This window comes from Electrona antarctica, assembly GCF_951216825.1.
Source record: "Electrona antarctica genome assembly, chromosome: 2".
Taxonomy (NCBI): domain Eukaryota; kingdom Metazoa; phylum Chordata; class Actinopteri; order Myctophiformes; family Myctophidae; genus Electrona; species Electrona antarctica.
The window spans coordinates 6,963,200-6,979,278 of NC_136807.1; the positions used below are offsets into that span (position 1 = coordinate 6,963,200).

At 41.7% G+C, this 16,079-nt stretch overlaps 2 protein-coding genes across 5 annotated transcripts in view; both read right to left on the reverse strand.

The window, feature by feature from the left end:
- Positions 1-802: 802 nt before the first annotated feature.
- Positions 803-1,540, reverse strand: LOC306915951 (cytosolic 5'-nucleotidase 1A-like; the record flags this gene model as incomplete). Its single annotated transcript, XM_079493634.1, has 1 exon — positions 803-1,540. Exon 1 carries the CDS (start codon positions 1,526-1,528, stop codon positions 803-805), a length of 726 nt encoding a protein of 241 aa, XP_079349760.1. The 5' UTR covers positions 1,529-1,540.
- A 9,210-nt stretch (positions 1,541-10,750) lies between these two features.
- nr1h5 (nuclear receptor subfamily 1, group H, member 5) overlaps positions 10,751-16,079 on the reverse strand; it is a 24,004-nt gene continuing 18,675 nt past the window's right edge. For 2 of the 4 annotated variants that reach the window (XM_079520146.1, XM_079520145.1), the window contains exons 7-11: positions 15,223-15,322; positions 14,963-15,079; positions 14,273-14,365; positions 13,860-13,973; positions 10,751-11,178 (exon numbers count right to left, since the gene is read on the reverse strand). In XM_079520146.1, the coding sequence (XP_079376272.1) occupies positions 10,988-11,178; positions 13,860-13,973; positions 14,273-14,365; positions 14,963-15,079; positions 15,223-15,322 (615 nt within the window). In that variant the 3' untranslated portion in view covers positions 10,751-10,987. The remainder of the gene's footprint in view (positions 11,179-13,859; positions 13,974-14,272; positions 14,366-14,962; positions 15,080-15,222; positions 15,323-16,079) is intronic. The other 2 variants (XM_079520148.1, XM_079520147.1) reach the window with 2 other exon arrangements.

Consider the following 16,079-nt stretch of genomic DNA (forward strand, 5'->3'; position numbering starts at 1 on the left):
CATATAGTAACAGTACCTGTTCTATACTAAAAGTAGCAAGTAGTCAATATATCAACATGACCTATGTGCAAGATACTGTGTATCTATATATTAACAGTTTCCCTGAATTGTTGTGCAGCAGTGATAACATTCTGTACAATGTTGGGTTGATCACTCCGTGCAAGACTAGAGTTCCTCAGCGTCAACCAACATCATTTTTGTTATTGTTTCTTGTGTGCTTTGTTTTTTCTTTGTTTTTTGTCTCATCTACATGTCCCTGTTTATGTGTGGCTGCCAGATGAAAGCGTTTTCCAAAGCCTAGATAGAGCCTTGAGGTGTGAGACACCTCACCTTCCCAGCCCGCATCATCTCAAACGGACAGATTTCAGGGAGTTGCTTGGCTTCCACGATCCATGATTCTTTTCAATCCAACAATGGCGTCAGGGGCTCCGTATGCCACTGTCCCTAAGCTGTGGGAGGTTTCAGAGTAGAAGGACTTCAAGATTTTCTCTGAATTTCCTTAGGTGTCTGAGATGATGTAGAGTCTACATCATGTATCTAGCGTCTACATTGTAGACGCTATTGCCTTCTTTGCCACAGACTGTGCATAATCATGTCAGGTCCTCAAGTGATATGCCCACCAAGTTAGTTGAAGCTGCTCACCAGTCTAATCCACATGACTCAACATTTAGCATTTCTAATTTACTTTTTGTTTGTTTTTACTTTAGTGCAACCAAATAATATGCTAAAGCAGTCAGGTTCGGAATACATAGGTTTATGCATTTTGCCTTGTTACTTGCATTCTGAAAGTATGAAAGTAGGGTCACTTTCCCATGATTTCCCTAGACAGGGACTTAATGTTGAACATTTCATCATTGAATAAGATGTGTGGTCTTATTTTCTTCACAAGTGGCCCTTTGGGGGCCCCAGCCGCGATGAGAACCTCGTCGATCTCCAAGCCACAGCTCCTTAGTGTTTTAATGACACGGGCCCCTGAGCTGGCTCCACTGTGCTCCGAGACCAGGTAAGTGCGAATGGGACAGTGAGCACGCTCATTCTTGGCATAGAACTTCTTCTGGAGTTTCCCCAGAGCCTCCAGAAAACTCTTAAGGGGAATCTGGGCAAGTGATTGAATGCCCTCATTTTTCCTCTTGTACTCAAGGAACCTGTCCAAGTGTCCTTGTTTCATCTGGGCAGAATCTTCAGAGAAGAGCGCAGCATCTCCGTCAAAAGCCACTTTAAGCTGGGTGTCACTAAACTCTCTCTCCCTATCCTGTGAAAACATTGTGGCAGCAGCAATGCCTGCTTCAATTGCCTCTGTAACTTTCTCAGGGTCCTTGGAAAGGTAAAGGTTGGTATTGTAAGCCTTCAGGTAGCTGATGGGACTCTGCCCTCCAGTCATGCAGAATCTCTCTATGGTCAAATTGTAATGATTGATGCTGTTTATGAATCGGACTGCAACTTGGGCATGGCTGTTAGTCATCAGGACAATGTCAAACAACTCCTCACTGTCTGGGTAGAGTTCCCTCAGCCTCGCGTTGACTGTCATCAATGCCTTGACAAATGGCATTGAATCTCCTGGCATCATAATATCGTTTTCATGCTCCACTTGATAGGCTATGTATTTCTCTACTCCTTCATTCTCATAAATCTTCCTTTCTGTTACCATGTTGAACAAGGTGCGGGGGGAGACGGCTACAGTAATTGCAGAGTCGGGGTTGGGTGGTAACATTGTTTGTGTTTCACTAAAGAAGGCTTTTCTTGCAGCATATTCCTTATCCTCAATCATTTTAAACACTTTGAAGATATTGGCAAGAGCACTAATAACTTCTTTCTGACACAGCAAGCTTTGCTTCACACTGAGACCTTTACAGCTGTGACGTGCCTTTTAGGAACCAAATTCATCAACACCGCAACGTCACCTTGTGACGTCATAAACAGCAAGCAATGGCACATACAACCTTCTACCTAGATAGTCTTCTGTGGTCAGATTCACATGTCTTACATCATCAATTTCAATTACTTACATCCAGAGCTGAACTAGTGAAGACATTGAGCCTCTTGTTACACTCTTTACAGTCTTTACTCTTTACAGTATCCATACATCTTCAACCACATATCATAGTCAGGTCGTGGGGGCAACAGCTCCACCAGAGAGCTCCCGACTTCCCTCTCCACAGCAACATTAGTAACTTAATTCTGGGGGATCCAGAGGCGTCCCTGCAGACTCATCCTTGGTCTGCCCGGGGGTGTCCTTCCATCGGGACCTGCATTGAGGACCTCCCTATAGGGAGACGCTCAAGAGGTATCCTAACCAGATGCCCGAACCACCTAAGTAAGCTGCATGGATCCTCACCAAGCGAAGACTCTACTCCGAGTCTCTCTCACATGACTGAACTTCTCACCCTATTTCTAAGGGAGATGCCAGCCACCCGTCTGAGAACTCATTTTTCAAAATTACGTCATAGGCCAGCCATGTCTATTGACTTTTAATGTTTATTTAGAGCCTATAATTATAAATTCCCCGTCCCCAGCCAAGTCTATGGACGTTAATGTTTGTTTATGGCAATAAATGACAACGTAAGAGGTCATCTCGCTGATATTAAATACATTTTTCATTATGATCTGATAGACATTTAACAACAACGTTCTACAACAGCACCATCAAGAGCATTCTGACAATGCAACACCGCCTGGTATGGGAACTGCACCACCGTCAAGCACAAAGTGCGGGTGGTGCAGTCAGAGCTTTCTCTCCCTTTAATGTACAGTACGAGAAACGGTGTGTAGCCAGGGCTTGATGACTGGGCGAGTCATCAAGGTCATTCATCACCCTATACCTAGAGGCACAAACCTTGGTTCACACATATAATATAATAAAATACCTATAATGTAATAAGTCAGACAGAAATGTGAGTCTATGAAATTGTTATCTATCTGAAATATGATCAGCCTAGAATTAATGGAAGGAAGATAGAGGAATGGAGTTAATCAATGATAATATTTTGATGATGTCGAATCAAAATATACCACCTCAGTGGCCTTGTGGTTAGAGTGTCAGCCCTGAAACTGGGAGGTCGGGGTTCGATCCTTGGCCGGGGTCATACCAAAGACTGTAAAAAATGGGACCCAATGCCTCCCTGCTTGACACTCAGCATCAAAGGGAATGGATTGGGTGTCAAATCTACTAATCAAATGATTCCCGAGTGTGGCGCACGCTGCGGCTCACCGCTCCAAGAGATGGGTCAAATGCGGAGAACAAATTTCACTGCGGTAACGTGTGTGACAAATCGTATGACTTTGACTTTGATATGATTTTATTTGTGGATAAAAATTATATATTTCCCCTCAAATATCTTTAGTTTTACCAACATTGTCAATGTTATGTACCGTATGTGTTTCCATTCCAATGCTAGACTCTGTCAGACCCAAGTCGGTCATTCGTACACACTTCACAGTTAGTTTACAGAACTTCGTTCAGTCACCACCCCCTTCTCCCGGTCGGTAATACTGTTACATACATACATACATACATACATACATACATACACACACACACACACACACACACACACACACACACACACACACACACACACACACACACACACACACACACACACACACACACACACACACACACACACACACACACACACACATACATACATACATACATACATTATTAGACTCGGTGAGACCGACCCAAGTCTGGCATTCGTTCACACACACTTCACACTAGTTGGCTGGCAGACCGGTCGTTCAGTCACTGCATATCGTTCAGAGACTGAAGGAAGAACGATCCATTTCGTAGTCCGTCTCTCAGTCACCAGTCACAGCACTTTGAACGAAGAACGACATGATGTATGCATGTCGTTTATCTTTCTTCTCCCGGTCATTCAGTCACCACCTCCGTCTCCCCTCAGTGCCCTGCAACTCAAACTAGCTATTCTGTGCTGTGGGAGCCGGGAGGGCATGGCCCCGCGCCCCCGCCCTCCAGGCTTGAGCACCCGGCAAATCCCCGTCTTTGCATTTGCAACTGAACGGACGGCCTCAAAACGGATCGTTCACGGAAGTGACCGGGTCGGTTTCGTTCAGCTGGCTGCTGATCCTGCTGCCGTTCTTGCACGTGGCCCGCACCCTGGTGGGTGTCACGGGAAAGGCTGTCTGCTGATTCCCCCGATATGGCGCCATCCTGACGCGGTGCAGGACCACTGTGCGACCCCTGGGAGCCAGCTTCACACAATACACCACCTCTCCCACTCTCTCGACCACCAATCCATGCGCTGTCCAACTTGGGGCAACGGCCCATCACTCTCTTGGGCCCATAAAGCCAGACCAAGTCCCCAGTCTGGAAGTCTTGTCCTTTCACGCACGCATCATGGTCGCGCTTCTGATGCGCTCCTGCCTGTTCTGCATGCTGCCTGGCGAAGCCGTGGGCCACTTCCATCCGGCATCCCTGGCATATTCTGGCCCAGCCAAAGCGTCTGGCGCTTATTGTCAGTCACTTTGGATAGTCTGATAAATGCCTACATTGTAAACTGTGACTTTACTGTTGAAATATGAATGAGTGTGAATCTTACTATGTGATTGTTTTTCCGACCTGTAAATGACAACAAAACAAAAACTAAGGCACTGGTGTGGTACTCCTGGTTTTCTGGGACGGGGTTCAATTCCCTGCAGCGCCCTGTTCATTTTGTTGTATTTACACTTGGATGGTTTATTTGTATTTTCTGCTCATTGTGTTGCATTTAGGGTTGGGATCCTTCATTATATTTTTCATGAACACATTCAAATTGCATGCATATTATATTAGTGGTTCATGACAAGTGACATCCAGGGACCCTCTGAACCTCCCCCTCTGGAGGCGGTTCCAAATGGACCCTTCAGGTCTGTAACTGTGCACTGTTATTGTGTCGACCAGAAGCAGAAACCACTGGTTGCTGGAGTATACCATTCTAACGGACTGTCAAAGTTATTTCCACAGAGTCGGCACACGTTGTTTTTTTTCTTAGACGGTGTGGGTGGGTTCTTCAGCCATTCTCCTCATTTTCCTCACATAGCCTCGTTTGAAGTTCCACTGGTAATGATTTCCTCACGGTGTTATTTTGAGGGGTGCACACCGCTCAGAGCCCTGACGTCACATCATTTGGAGCGACGCCTACGCGGAAGGGTCCCACGTTTAGGCCAGTGCAGCCCATGCGTAAATCCAGGCTTTCATGTTTCGCGCAGACGAAATGAAAGCCTGGGTATCGAGGCTAGCCTAGTTATAACTTAAATTGCTTGACTTAAAGGGCCACCTCACCCCTTTTGCAACCAGATCTTATTTTAATGATTAGGACACAAGAAACACTTTCCTTATGAAAGTGCTTTTTTGATGTGCCAATATCTGCCATTGAGCCCCATTGTACATTTCTCAAATTTGAAAGCACTATATTTCTAAAACTATGAAACATTTCAAAGATTCCTTTTCAGGCAAACATGTCCACCATAAGATGAACCTAAATAGGTTTGAATGGGGTTTCTAGGTGTAAGTATGTAGGACTAGTAGCATGCCAAAGTTTGTGCTATTGCCATTGAGAATGCATTGGGCGTTTAAGTTAAATAACTCAGAAACTACAAAACATTTCAAAGTAAAAAGTTCCAGTATGTGTCTCCACAGTAAGCTGAATTATAAAAAGTGTGAATGGAGTTTCTAGGTGAAAGTGCTTTTTTGACGTGCCAATATCTGCCATTGAGCCCCATTGTAAATTTCTCAAATTTGAAAGCACTATATTTCTAAAACTATGGAACATTTCAAAGATTCCTTTTCAGGCAAACATGTCCACCGTAAGATGAACCTAAATAGGTTTGAATGGGGTTTCTAGGTGTAAGTATGTAGGACTAGTAGCATGCCAAAATTTGTGCTATTGCCATTGAGAATGCATTGGGCGTTTAAGTCAAATAGCTCAGAAACTACAAAACATTTCAAAGTCAAAAGTTCCAGTATGTGTCTCCACAGTAAGCTGAATTATAAAAATCACACCCGTGTGAACTGAGTGGTGTAAGGTTTTATATAGACTGATCAGCTGTGGTCTGACGTAATGAAATCACACCCGTGTGAACTGGGTGACCATAGCAACCGTGCTCATTTTTTGAGCACAGACAGACAGACAGACAGACAGACTAACAAAGCCAGTTGTAGGAGTGGTTTACACCACTCAAAAAGTGTGAATGGAGTTTCTAGGTGAAAGTGCTTTTTTGACGTGCCAATATCTGCCATTGAGCCCCATTGTAAATTTCTGAAATTTGAAAGCACTATATTTCTAAAACTATGGAACATTTCAAAGATTCCTTTTCAGGCAAACATGTCCACCGTAAGATTATAAATATAGGCCCATAGCCCATGGCCTTGGATGGCATACTATAGCATGCCTTTTTTCATCATTTTTGAGGATTAAAAAGAAGACGAAAATCACCCCGAGACCATGGACTATAGCCCATGGTCTCGGAGTGATTTTCATCTTTTTTTCAAATCCTCGTTTTTCATCCTTTTTGAAAGCCCATGGTCTCGGACGGCATATTATAGCATGCCGTTTCAGTTTTTCATCATTTTGAAGATTTGAAAAAAAAAGACAATTATCACCCGAGACCATGGACTATAGCCCATGGTCTCGGGGGGATTTTCAACTTTTTTTCAAATACTCGTTTTTCATCCTTTTTGACCATGGGCTATAGCCCATGGTCTCGGACGGCATACTATAGCTTGCCGTTTCCGTTTTTCATCATTTTTGAGGATTTGAAAAAAAGACGAAAATCACCCCGAGACCATGGACTATAGCCCATGGTCTCGGAGTCATTTTCATCTTTTTTTCAAATCCGCGTTTTTCATCCTTTTTGACCATGGGCTATAGCCCATGGTCTCGGACGGCATAATATAGCATGCCGTATCCGGTTTTCATCATTTTTGAGGATTTGAAAAAAAGACGAAAATAACTCCGAAACTACAAAACATTTCAAAGTAAAAAGTTCCAGCATGTCTCCACAGTAAGCTGAATTATAAAAAGTGTGAATGGAGTTTCTAGGTGAAAGTGATTTGCCATGAAAGGTGAAAGTGTGAAAGTTATTTTTTTTTGACGTGCCAAAATCTGCCATTGAGCCCCATTATACATTTCTCATATTTGGTTTCGGACGGCATACTATAGCATGTCGTTTTTCGTGATTTTGGAGGATTTGAAAAAAAAGATGAAAGTCATGAAAAAACAACATAATACCATGGTTTCGGACAGCATACTATAGTATGTCATTTTGGGGCACTATGTCAGAGCCAGGACTTGAACGTGTGGCCTCCTGATTCCCAGGCAGGCTCTGTACCCAGTGAGCCACCGTGCTTGCTGTGTACAAAAAGCAAAAAAGATAATGATAGAAGAGCCAGAGACTTGTTTCCATTGTGGTTCTTAAGCATTCAAACCTCTAGAGATAAACAACAGCATAAGAAACAATAGACAAATCTCCTGTTATTTTTTTTATTTATTTTATGTATAAGTGTTGTTACTCAAAGAGAAAGGCAAACTGTGTTGTGGCAGGTAGCAAGTAGCTCAGTGACTTATCACACTGGTTACATGATCTGGAGGTTGTGGGTTCAAACCCCACTCAAATCTTTACTTGCCAATATCTGCCATTGAGCCCCATTGTACATTTCTCAAATTTGAAAGCACTATATTTCTAAAACTATGAAACATTTAAAAGATTTATTTTCAGGCAAACATGTCCACCGTAAGATGAACCTAAATAGGTTTGAATGGGGTTTCTAGGTGTAAGTATGTAGGACTAGTAGCATGCCAAAGTTGACGAAAAAGCGTGACGAAAAAGCGTGACGAAAAAGGGTGACGAAAAAGCGTGACCTAAAAAGGTTTGAATGGGGTTTCTAGGTGTAAGTATGTAGGACTAGTAGCATGCCAAAGTTTGTGCTATTGCCATTGAGAATGCATTGGGCGTTTAAGTTAAATAACTCAGAAACTACAAAACATTTCAAAGAAAAAAGTTCCAGCATGTGTCTCCACAGTAAGCTGAATTATAAAAAGTGTGAATGGAGTTTCTAGGTGAACGTGCTTTTTTGACGTGCCAATATCTGCCATTGAGCCCCATTGTAAATTTCTCAAATTTGAAAGCACTATATTTCTAAAACTATGAAACATTTCAAAGATTCCTTTTCAGGCAAACATGTCCACCGTAAGATGAACCTAAATAGGTTTGAATGGGGTTTCTATAGCCCATGGTCTCGGAGTGATTTTCATATTTTTTTCAAATCCTCGTTTTTCATCCTTTTTGATAGCTCATGGTCTCGGACGGCATATTATAGCATGCCGTTTTGAAAAAAAGACAAAAATCACCCCGAGACCATGGACTATAGCCCATGGTCTCGGGGGGATTTTCAACTTTTTTTCAAATACTCGTTTTTCATCCTTTGTGACCATGGGCTATAGCCCATGGTCTCGGACGGCATAGTATAGCATGCCGTTTCCGGTTTACATCATATTTGAGGATTTGAAAAAAAGACAAAAATAACTCCGAAACTACAAAACATTTCAAAGTAAAAAGTTCCAGCATGTGTCTCCACAGTAAGCTGGTAAGCTGTCGTTTATATTATTTTGGAGGATTTAAAAAAAAAAAAATTATGAAAAAACGACATGCTATAATTCATGGTTTCGGAAGACATACTATAGTCTGTCGTTTTTCATGATTTTGGAGGATTTCAAAAAAAATCAAATCATGAAAAAACGACATGCTATAGTTGGTTTCGGAAGGAAGGCATACTATAGTCTGTCCCCCCAGTGTGTATTATATAGCCTATATTATGGCTTTTAAAAGTGGGTACCATGGCACCCAAGGTGCCTTGATGCAAGTGCAGGATACTTTGATCATTTGGAATTTATCTATGTCACATCAGTTTAACTAGGAAGAGGAAGAACATCTGCACACCAGGCAGTTTGTACTGGTGTGCAGATGTTCTTCCTCTTCCTTGATGTTTGCCTTGATGCCGCAGCCTGACATCCAGCACCTGGCCTGAATATAGGCATTGAGATGTGCACACAATCTTCTCTGTGAACATCAGTTTAACTATACCTTCTTAGTAAAATGGACCCCATATAAACTGTACTTGCGTTCTTTTTCAGTCTACAGTACACCAAGTCTCTTCATCAAAAATAGCAGATCTACAAGCTCATAACGCGTTGAGCTTGTATATCTGATATATTTGGTGAATGTTCCCCCCAGAATATAATGCTGGGGTTTAAGTGGTTAAAAGCCAAAAAAAATAAAATGTGTGAAAACTAAAGGTGAAATTCTAAATAAAACACCCTATAGACTAGTTGGGCATGATCTTGATTTTTTTAATAGTCACTGGAATTAATGGATCTTCAAAAGCTCTGAATTTAATTTGGAGAATAATGTCAGTCAAGTCAACTAACTGAATTGTCAAGGTGGTGTATGGTTCAACCACAATTCAAAGAGACATTTTGTATGTTTTGCAAGAAGACCATGGTTTCCTCCGAAACCACATAGGCTACTGCACATGCATTCTATGTTCAGCCTAATAAGCAGTATAGTTTCACTTCGGATACTAAAGTAATTTTGGCACACTGTGTATATTAGTATGTGATATCTGACAGGGCCGACGTGTCCTCCAAAATTATGGGATTTGCTGTCAACACAATTCTAATAAGCACACAATCTTTTGCTCAGCATTGTATTTATTTATTTATTATTATGTTTTTACATCTTTGACATACAGAGTAATACCAAAGGCCTATGTCTTTCTTATAAACTTGTGTAACTCATATAAAATGACCTATAAAATTACATTGGCCTCTCAAAATAAGAAAATAGGACCCAAACCAAAGTTTAATCTCAGTTCTGCTGGGATAACTATTACAGTAATAGGATCTTTCTGTGCACCAATTAATTGTTGCACAGAAAAATCCAGAGCGTTAATTAAATTCAGAGAGTTAAATAGTTCCCTTAAGGGTCCAGTTAAATTAACTCCGATGTTGCTGTATATGTTATTTTATAAGTGGAAACAAAAAACTGTTAACCACTTAAGCCCTATACTTAAAAAATAGCTGATCTACAAGCTCACAATGCATTGCATCGCAATGTGTGGTGTGCTTGTAGATCAAACAAGTTGAAAATTTGCCCAACATAGAGACACGTACCGGGGTTTAATGTGTTTAACTTTAAACGTTAAATTGTGATTCGATCAAACATAAATATCAATGTTAAAGGGGCATTCCACTCATTTTCAACATTTTACTATGTCATTAATATACCTTAGAGCTGTTGTGTGGAAATAATAAAAAAAAGTCCCCCTATTCTGTGTTTCCTAGAACTAGAGGTCTGTCATCAAGATGTGTTTCACCATGTTAATGATTCTTTTCATAATTACAGTTCTAGGAAACACAGAATGGGGGGACTTTTTTTTATTATTTCCACACAACAGCTCTAAGGTATATTAATGACATAGTAAAATGTTGAAAATGGGTGGTTTTCCCCTTTAAGCACAAGGGGGTTCCACCGCGCCTCAAGCCTGTGGTAGGCTGTGCATCTCAGAAGCAGGACTGGTAGCATGGTAGAAGGAAGGCACAGGAGCAACTCGGACAGTTTAAGCCTTTTTATTCAACAGAGTCCGAGTTGCTCCAGTGCCTTCCTACAAAAATATCAATGTATCAGGTATTCACTGAAATTCAGACCAGACCAGAAGCAGGGATAACCCCACCAGCAATAAAATTGAATGAATGAATGAATATCAAAAGCAGAGGCATGGTTTTCCCCCTGATCGTCCCAGAATTCTGGTACAGTACATTCCGACAGATGGAAGTTCCTGGCACGACCAATGCGGAGGGTATAGGGATCGATTCTCCATCAATGTTTCCTATCCTCAATCCAGTCAAATGTGCTTCCTGAGGAATGGAGACTTTAAATTCACAAGGGACCCAACTTTTCTATTCTCCCCCTCCATCAGGGGTCTGCGTCAAGGCTGCTGTTGAAGCAGGAGGAGGTGGTTGTGGCGTAGCGTCCGGAGCTCCGTCAATCTCCCCAGCAGGCGGCCAAAGCGCTGGGGTCCCCCTCCACCCTGCGGGCCACACACCCTGGACAACAGCTCCAGGACCACTTCCTGCATGCTCTCCACACAGCTGGTGACATGCAGCGGTGCTCGGTCTACTTTGACAGAGAGAGAGGGGGGGGGGGATTAATAACCGCATAATCCCTGGCGACACCAACCACGCTATTCTATGTCACAAAATAATTACCAATATCTCTTGGTGAATTTAAGGACTTGACCGTGTTACCAGATATACTGACCATGATACTGACATGACACTGACCATGATACTGACATGATACTGACCATGACACTGACATACCAGCCGATTCGACTGGTATCACATACTGACCAATGTGCACCATGATACTGACACGATACTGACCATCATACTGATATGATACTGACACGATACTGACCTGACCACGATACTGACCATGATACTGACATGATACTACTGACCATCATATTGACCATGGTAGGGCCTTGTCACACCCTCTCACAGCACTGAATGGCAAGGCTGGCATGGCCCTGTCATGTTACCATTTCATGTCACATTATATTGACCTCAAATTGACCTCATGACTGACCATTGATATGATAATGACCATGATGGATGGCCCTAAACTTTTTAAATATTAATGAAAGTAAAACTGAAGTAATAATGTTTGGACCAAGTGCCATTAGTAATCCCCCCCCCCCCCCCCCCCCCCCCCTTAGACCTGGGCCCACTTCGACCCTTTGTGGTTCCCATGGTCTCCAATTTAGGAGTTAAAATGGATAATGCGTTTAAACTTGATACACAAATAAATGCTGTGGTTAGATCTAGTTTTTATCATTTGAGGCATTTATCACAAGTTTTATCTTTTAAGGACCTAGAGCGAGTGATACACGCTTATATTACAACTCGCCTCGATTATTGTATCCAGTTTAAGATTTAATTGTTTGTTTTAAAATCTTAAATGGATCAGTGCCAGTTTATGTTTCCGATCTCCTAAAACCATATGTTCCATCTAGATCACTGAGGTCAGCTAATCAAATGCTCCTTGTCATCCCTAAGGCAAGGTGTGAGAGAAGAGGGCACCGAGCCTTTTCAGTCATTGCTCCTAACTGTGGAACCAGCTTCCTAGCCGTGTCAGGCTGGCTCCAACACTACCTGTTTTTAAAACACATCTTAAAACTCATTTTTATTCCTTGGCTTTTAAACCGTGATTAATGTTGTATTCCTGACAGTTTGATTGTATTGTATTATGTTTTTATTACTGTATTTTATTATGTTTTATTAATGCTTTGCCTAATTGTACAGCACTTTGGTCAACTTTGGGATTTAAATGTGCTCTATAAATAAAGTTGGATTGGATTGGATAATGACCATGATATGGAGACACAATGACCAGTCCAGTGGATTGGATTGGATAATCACCATGATATGGAGACACAATGACCAGTCCAGTCCATGATATGGAGACACAATGACCAGTCCAGAGCCATGAATGACATCTCTGTCACACAGTTCTGTGAGAGGTCATGGTAATATGTTATCATGTACCGTGGCAACACGGTTGTGTTTTTTCATAGAAACGGCATATAAATTAGGCTTTAGCAGCCTTTCCAGACATTATTCCACCTGTACACCTGAACTACACACAATTCAGAAAATTCTCATTTGACTGCGAAGTTAAAAAAAAAAAAAAAAACAACATCCCTGTTGAGAAACATACTCTAGCCTAGCACCATGAAACTAGCTGAACCCTATGACCTTTGCTCTAGTGCCAACCTCAGACCAAAACTAGCTGAACCCTATGACCTTTGCTCTAGTGCCACCCTCAGACCAAAACTAGCTGAACCCTATGACCTTTGCTCTAGTGCCACCCTCAGACCGAAATATAAATGTTTCACTCAATACACAGTATCTCACAACAATCTTCTATGCAGATTCCAGGATGAACCCTGTACTGATTTAGGTAATCCCATGTTTTTTCTTCAGTGCCAACCTTCTGCCAACTGAAAATTAGAAATTGGCTGAAGGGTCTATGGAGTACAGACTCTGGTCTAGGGGGGGGGGGGGGGGGGGGGGGCTAATAATATTTTTTGTACCTAGTTAAATAAAGGTTTTTAACCCATTTTGGCCTGACCTCAAAATAAAAAATAAATCTTCTAAATCCTCCAGTTTTCTGAAATAAATATTTTCACGATTTTCCAAAAAATAGCAGACCTACAAGTTCGTAGCGCGCCACTCGGTGGCGCGCTATGAGCTTGTAGATCTGCTATTTTTCAATAGCTAAATTACAACATAATGTTTAAAACACCAAAAGGGGTTCCCGGCCCAAAACAAACTGTACATGTGACCTAGCTGTGACTGTGTGTTACTGTACTTTCAGCCTTGCAGAACCGAACCGTGACATCTGAGCACAGAGCAGTATTATCACTGAAATAGATCCAATGTCCTGGGAAAGAGCAGAAATCTATAACCACAGCTATTCCATAAAGGACGGCTGAGATAGGCTTGAGTTAATCATTGTGTATAAGAATCATTTTGGGCATCACTGTATCTGAACTAAATCAAGGGACATTCTTAGTCATTATTTGCCCAAATGGGACCCTAGCATCCTCATTTGGGGAATCCCATTATAGGTGAAGAAATATTCAGAATGTTTTATCATTTTCGTTTTGGTATTTTTTATAGTGATTATCTACATTTAGATTGGATATTCTCGCTGTTTGTAGTACAATATATAGGGCTTAACTTAAGTGATTCATGCTCACAGCATAGAGAATGACAGACTTGACCGACTCTGACCTGAGCAAAGCAACGCTGTAGCAGTTAGCAGGACATATTCGGCCTCAGTCACTCGCAACGCCCTCATGCTGTGGAAAAAGTTAAACACCGGCCCTAGAAAATCTTCGTTGACATCTAGACAAGAAAGACAATGAGAAAATTACTTTTACAAATAATGTATCTTTTATTATTTTATTTATTTTTGTATTAAGACAGAAAGTAGGAAAGCTTGAGAGGGAGCTATAGGAGATAGACTGAGAGGACGTGTTGAACTGAGCATATTTCATGACCAGCACTGACAGGTATACAACTCATTCAATCTTTATTCAAAATACCTGGCTTAAAGTGTCTTGTTCACAGTAAATTATCTTCTAATCTTCTTCAGTCTGAGTCTATACATGTGTGTAAATGTGTGTGTATCCAACGTCTCTCACCTGAACTGAAGGACGTCCCACTATGGAGCTTCTCCGTGGTCTCCAGGCTCCTCGGCCAGTCGTGCGTTGAGATACTGAAAGGCTGCAAGGCTGCTGATAGGAAACACATTACTGAAATGCCTTCCCGAATAAACTTGGTATAATAAGACTCCAAACACCTACTGTTGTTTTACTCTTATGTAACTGTACACAAGACCTGTAACAATAAAGTACAACCTTGAACCACATTAACACATTCAGAACAGGAACCCCTTTTGGTGTTTTAAGGATTATGTTACACTTTAGCTATTGAAAAATAGCAGATCTACAAGCTCATAGCGCGGCACCGAGTGCCGCGCTACGAGCTTGTAGGTCTGCTATTTTTGAATCGTGAAAATGTGGCGCAAATCTTTGAATATATATTCTTTCCGAATGAACGTTTTTAACTCAAATCTTTGCTTCTGAGGGGTTCCTGGAATAACATATTTTCAGATGGGGGTCGGCGGTCAATTCCATATAATTTCTGGGGTCCTTGACATGAAATATTGAGCACCACTGATATAGAAACGTAGGTATTTCAGATAACTGTCAGGATTTAGAAGACATTTAAAAAAAAATTACGTCAAGCGGCCTAAATGGGTTAACCTCACCCTCATTTGGGGTTTAAAAATATAGAAAATCATATCTACAAGATCACAACGATGACTTTACCTGGACTGGGTGCTGTGGGGTTGTGGGAGAACTGCTGCGCTGACATGAGGAACATGACCTCTAGTGAGCAGCTGGACAGGAGGGTGCTCTGGTCCGAAACGTCCAGGAGGTCAAAGCCTGCAAGGCAGATGGCAGACATCATCTGCTTGCTGGACTCAAATCGTTGTGATTATGATAAATTGAGGAAAACTGGCAGCAAATGAACGCTGACCACAAAACATTCTGTGGTTCATGACAGCGTTGATCCGGTCCCTTCTTACCCGGCACTGTTCTGGAGAACTGCAGCAGTTTCTCTAAGTGTGGTGGCATTAACTCAGGCAGTCCGTCTTCATCATCATCGGCACACGGCCAATCGAACATCTGTAGAAACACACATAGCAGCTTAAAGGTGGCATTTAAGTGTTAAATATAGCTAAGCTATACATTCATTTTTTATACGATAGTGTTCAGTGTGTCTCAGGGGTCTCCACTTTTGTTTATCCAGTCAGAAGAGACCACTTGTATAGGATACACGATTGCCTCTCAGACATTAAGGGGCGTTGGATGGCTCAGAATTTCCTCCAGTTAAACGAGACGAAATCCAAAATAATTATTATTGGTCCCCTAACTCTAAAAAAAACATAGATTTGGCTGCCACTCTGACTCTTAATTGTTTGTTTAAAGTGCTCTAAAACAACATTAAATGTCCATAGACTTGACTGCATAGAGGCTACGGTAATTTCAACACTACGTTGTCCAATGTAAACAAAATTAAATAAAAGCCCTGCTACACAATGTCGTCCAATGTAAAAGCCATTAGAAATGCCCTACACACTATGAGCAGTATTATGCGTGTCTTAAGTACCAGGTCTTATTACTTAACTTACGACCTGGAGGCGTGATCAATGCCATTTGGCTATTCTGAGTGGCCAAACAGCATTGACCACGCCTACAGGTCTTAAGTTAAGTAATAAGACCTGGTACTTAAGACACGCATAATACTGCCCTATAAGTCATTGGGTGCTAAAATCAAAGGGAAATAACATTCAATGTATGCAACCCACAAGGTTTCTGCCTACACCTTCAGCATCAAGAATGTAATTACTTTATTTATAGCACACATAAACCACTTATAGTG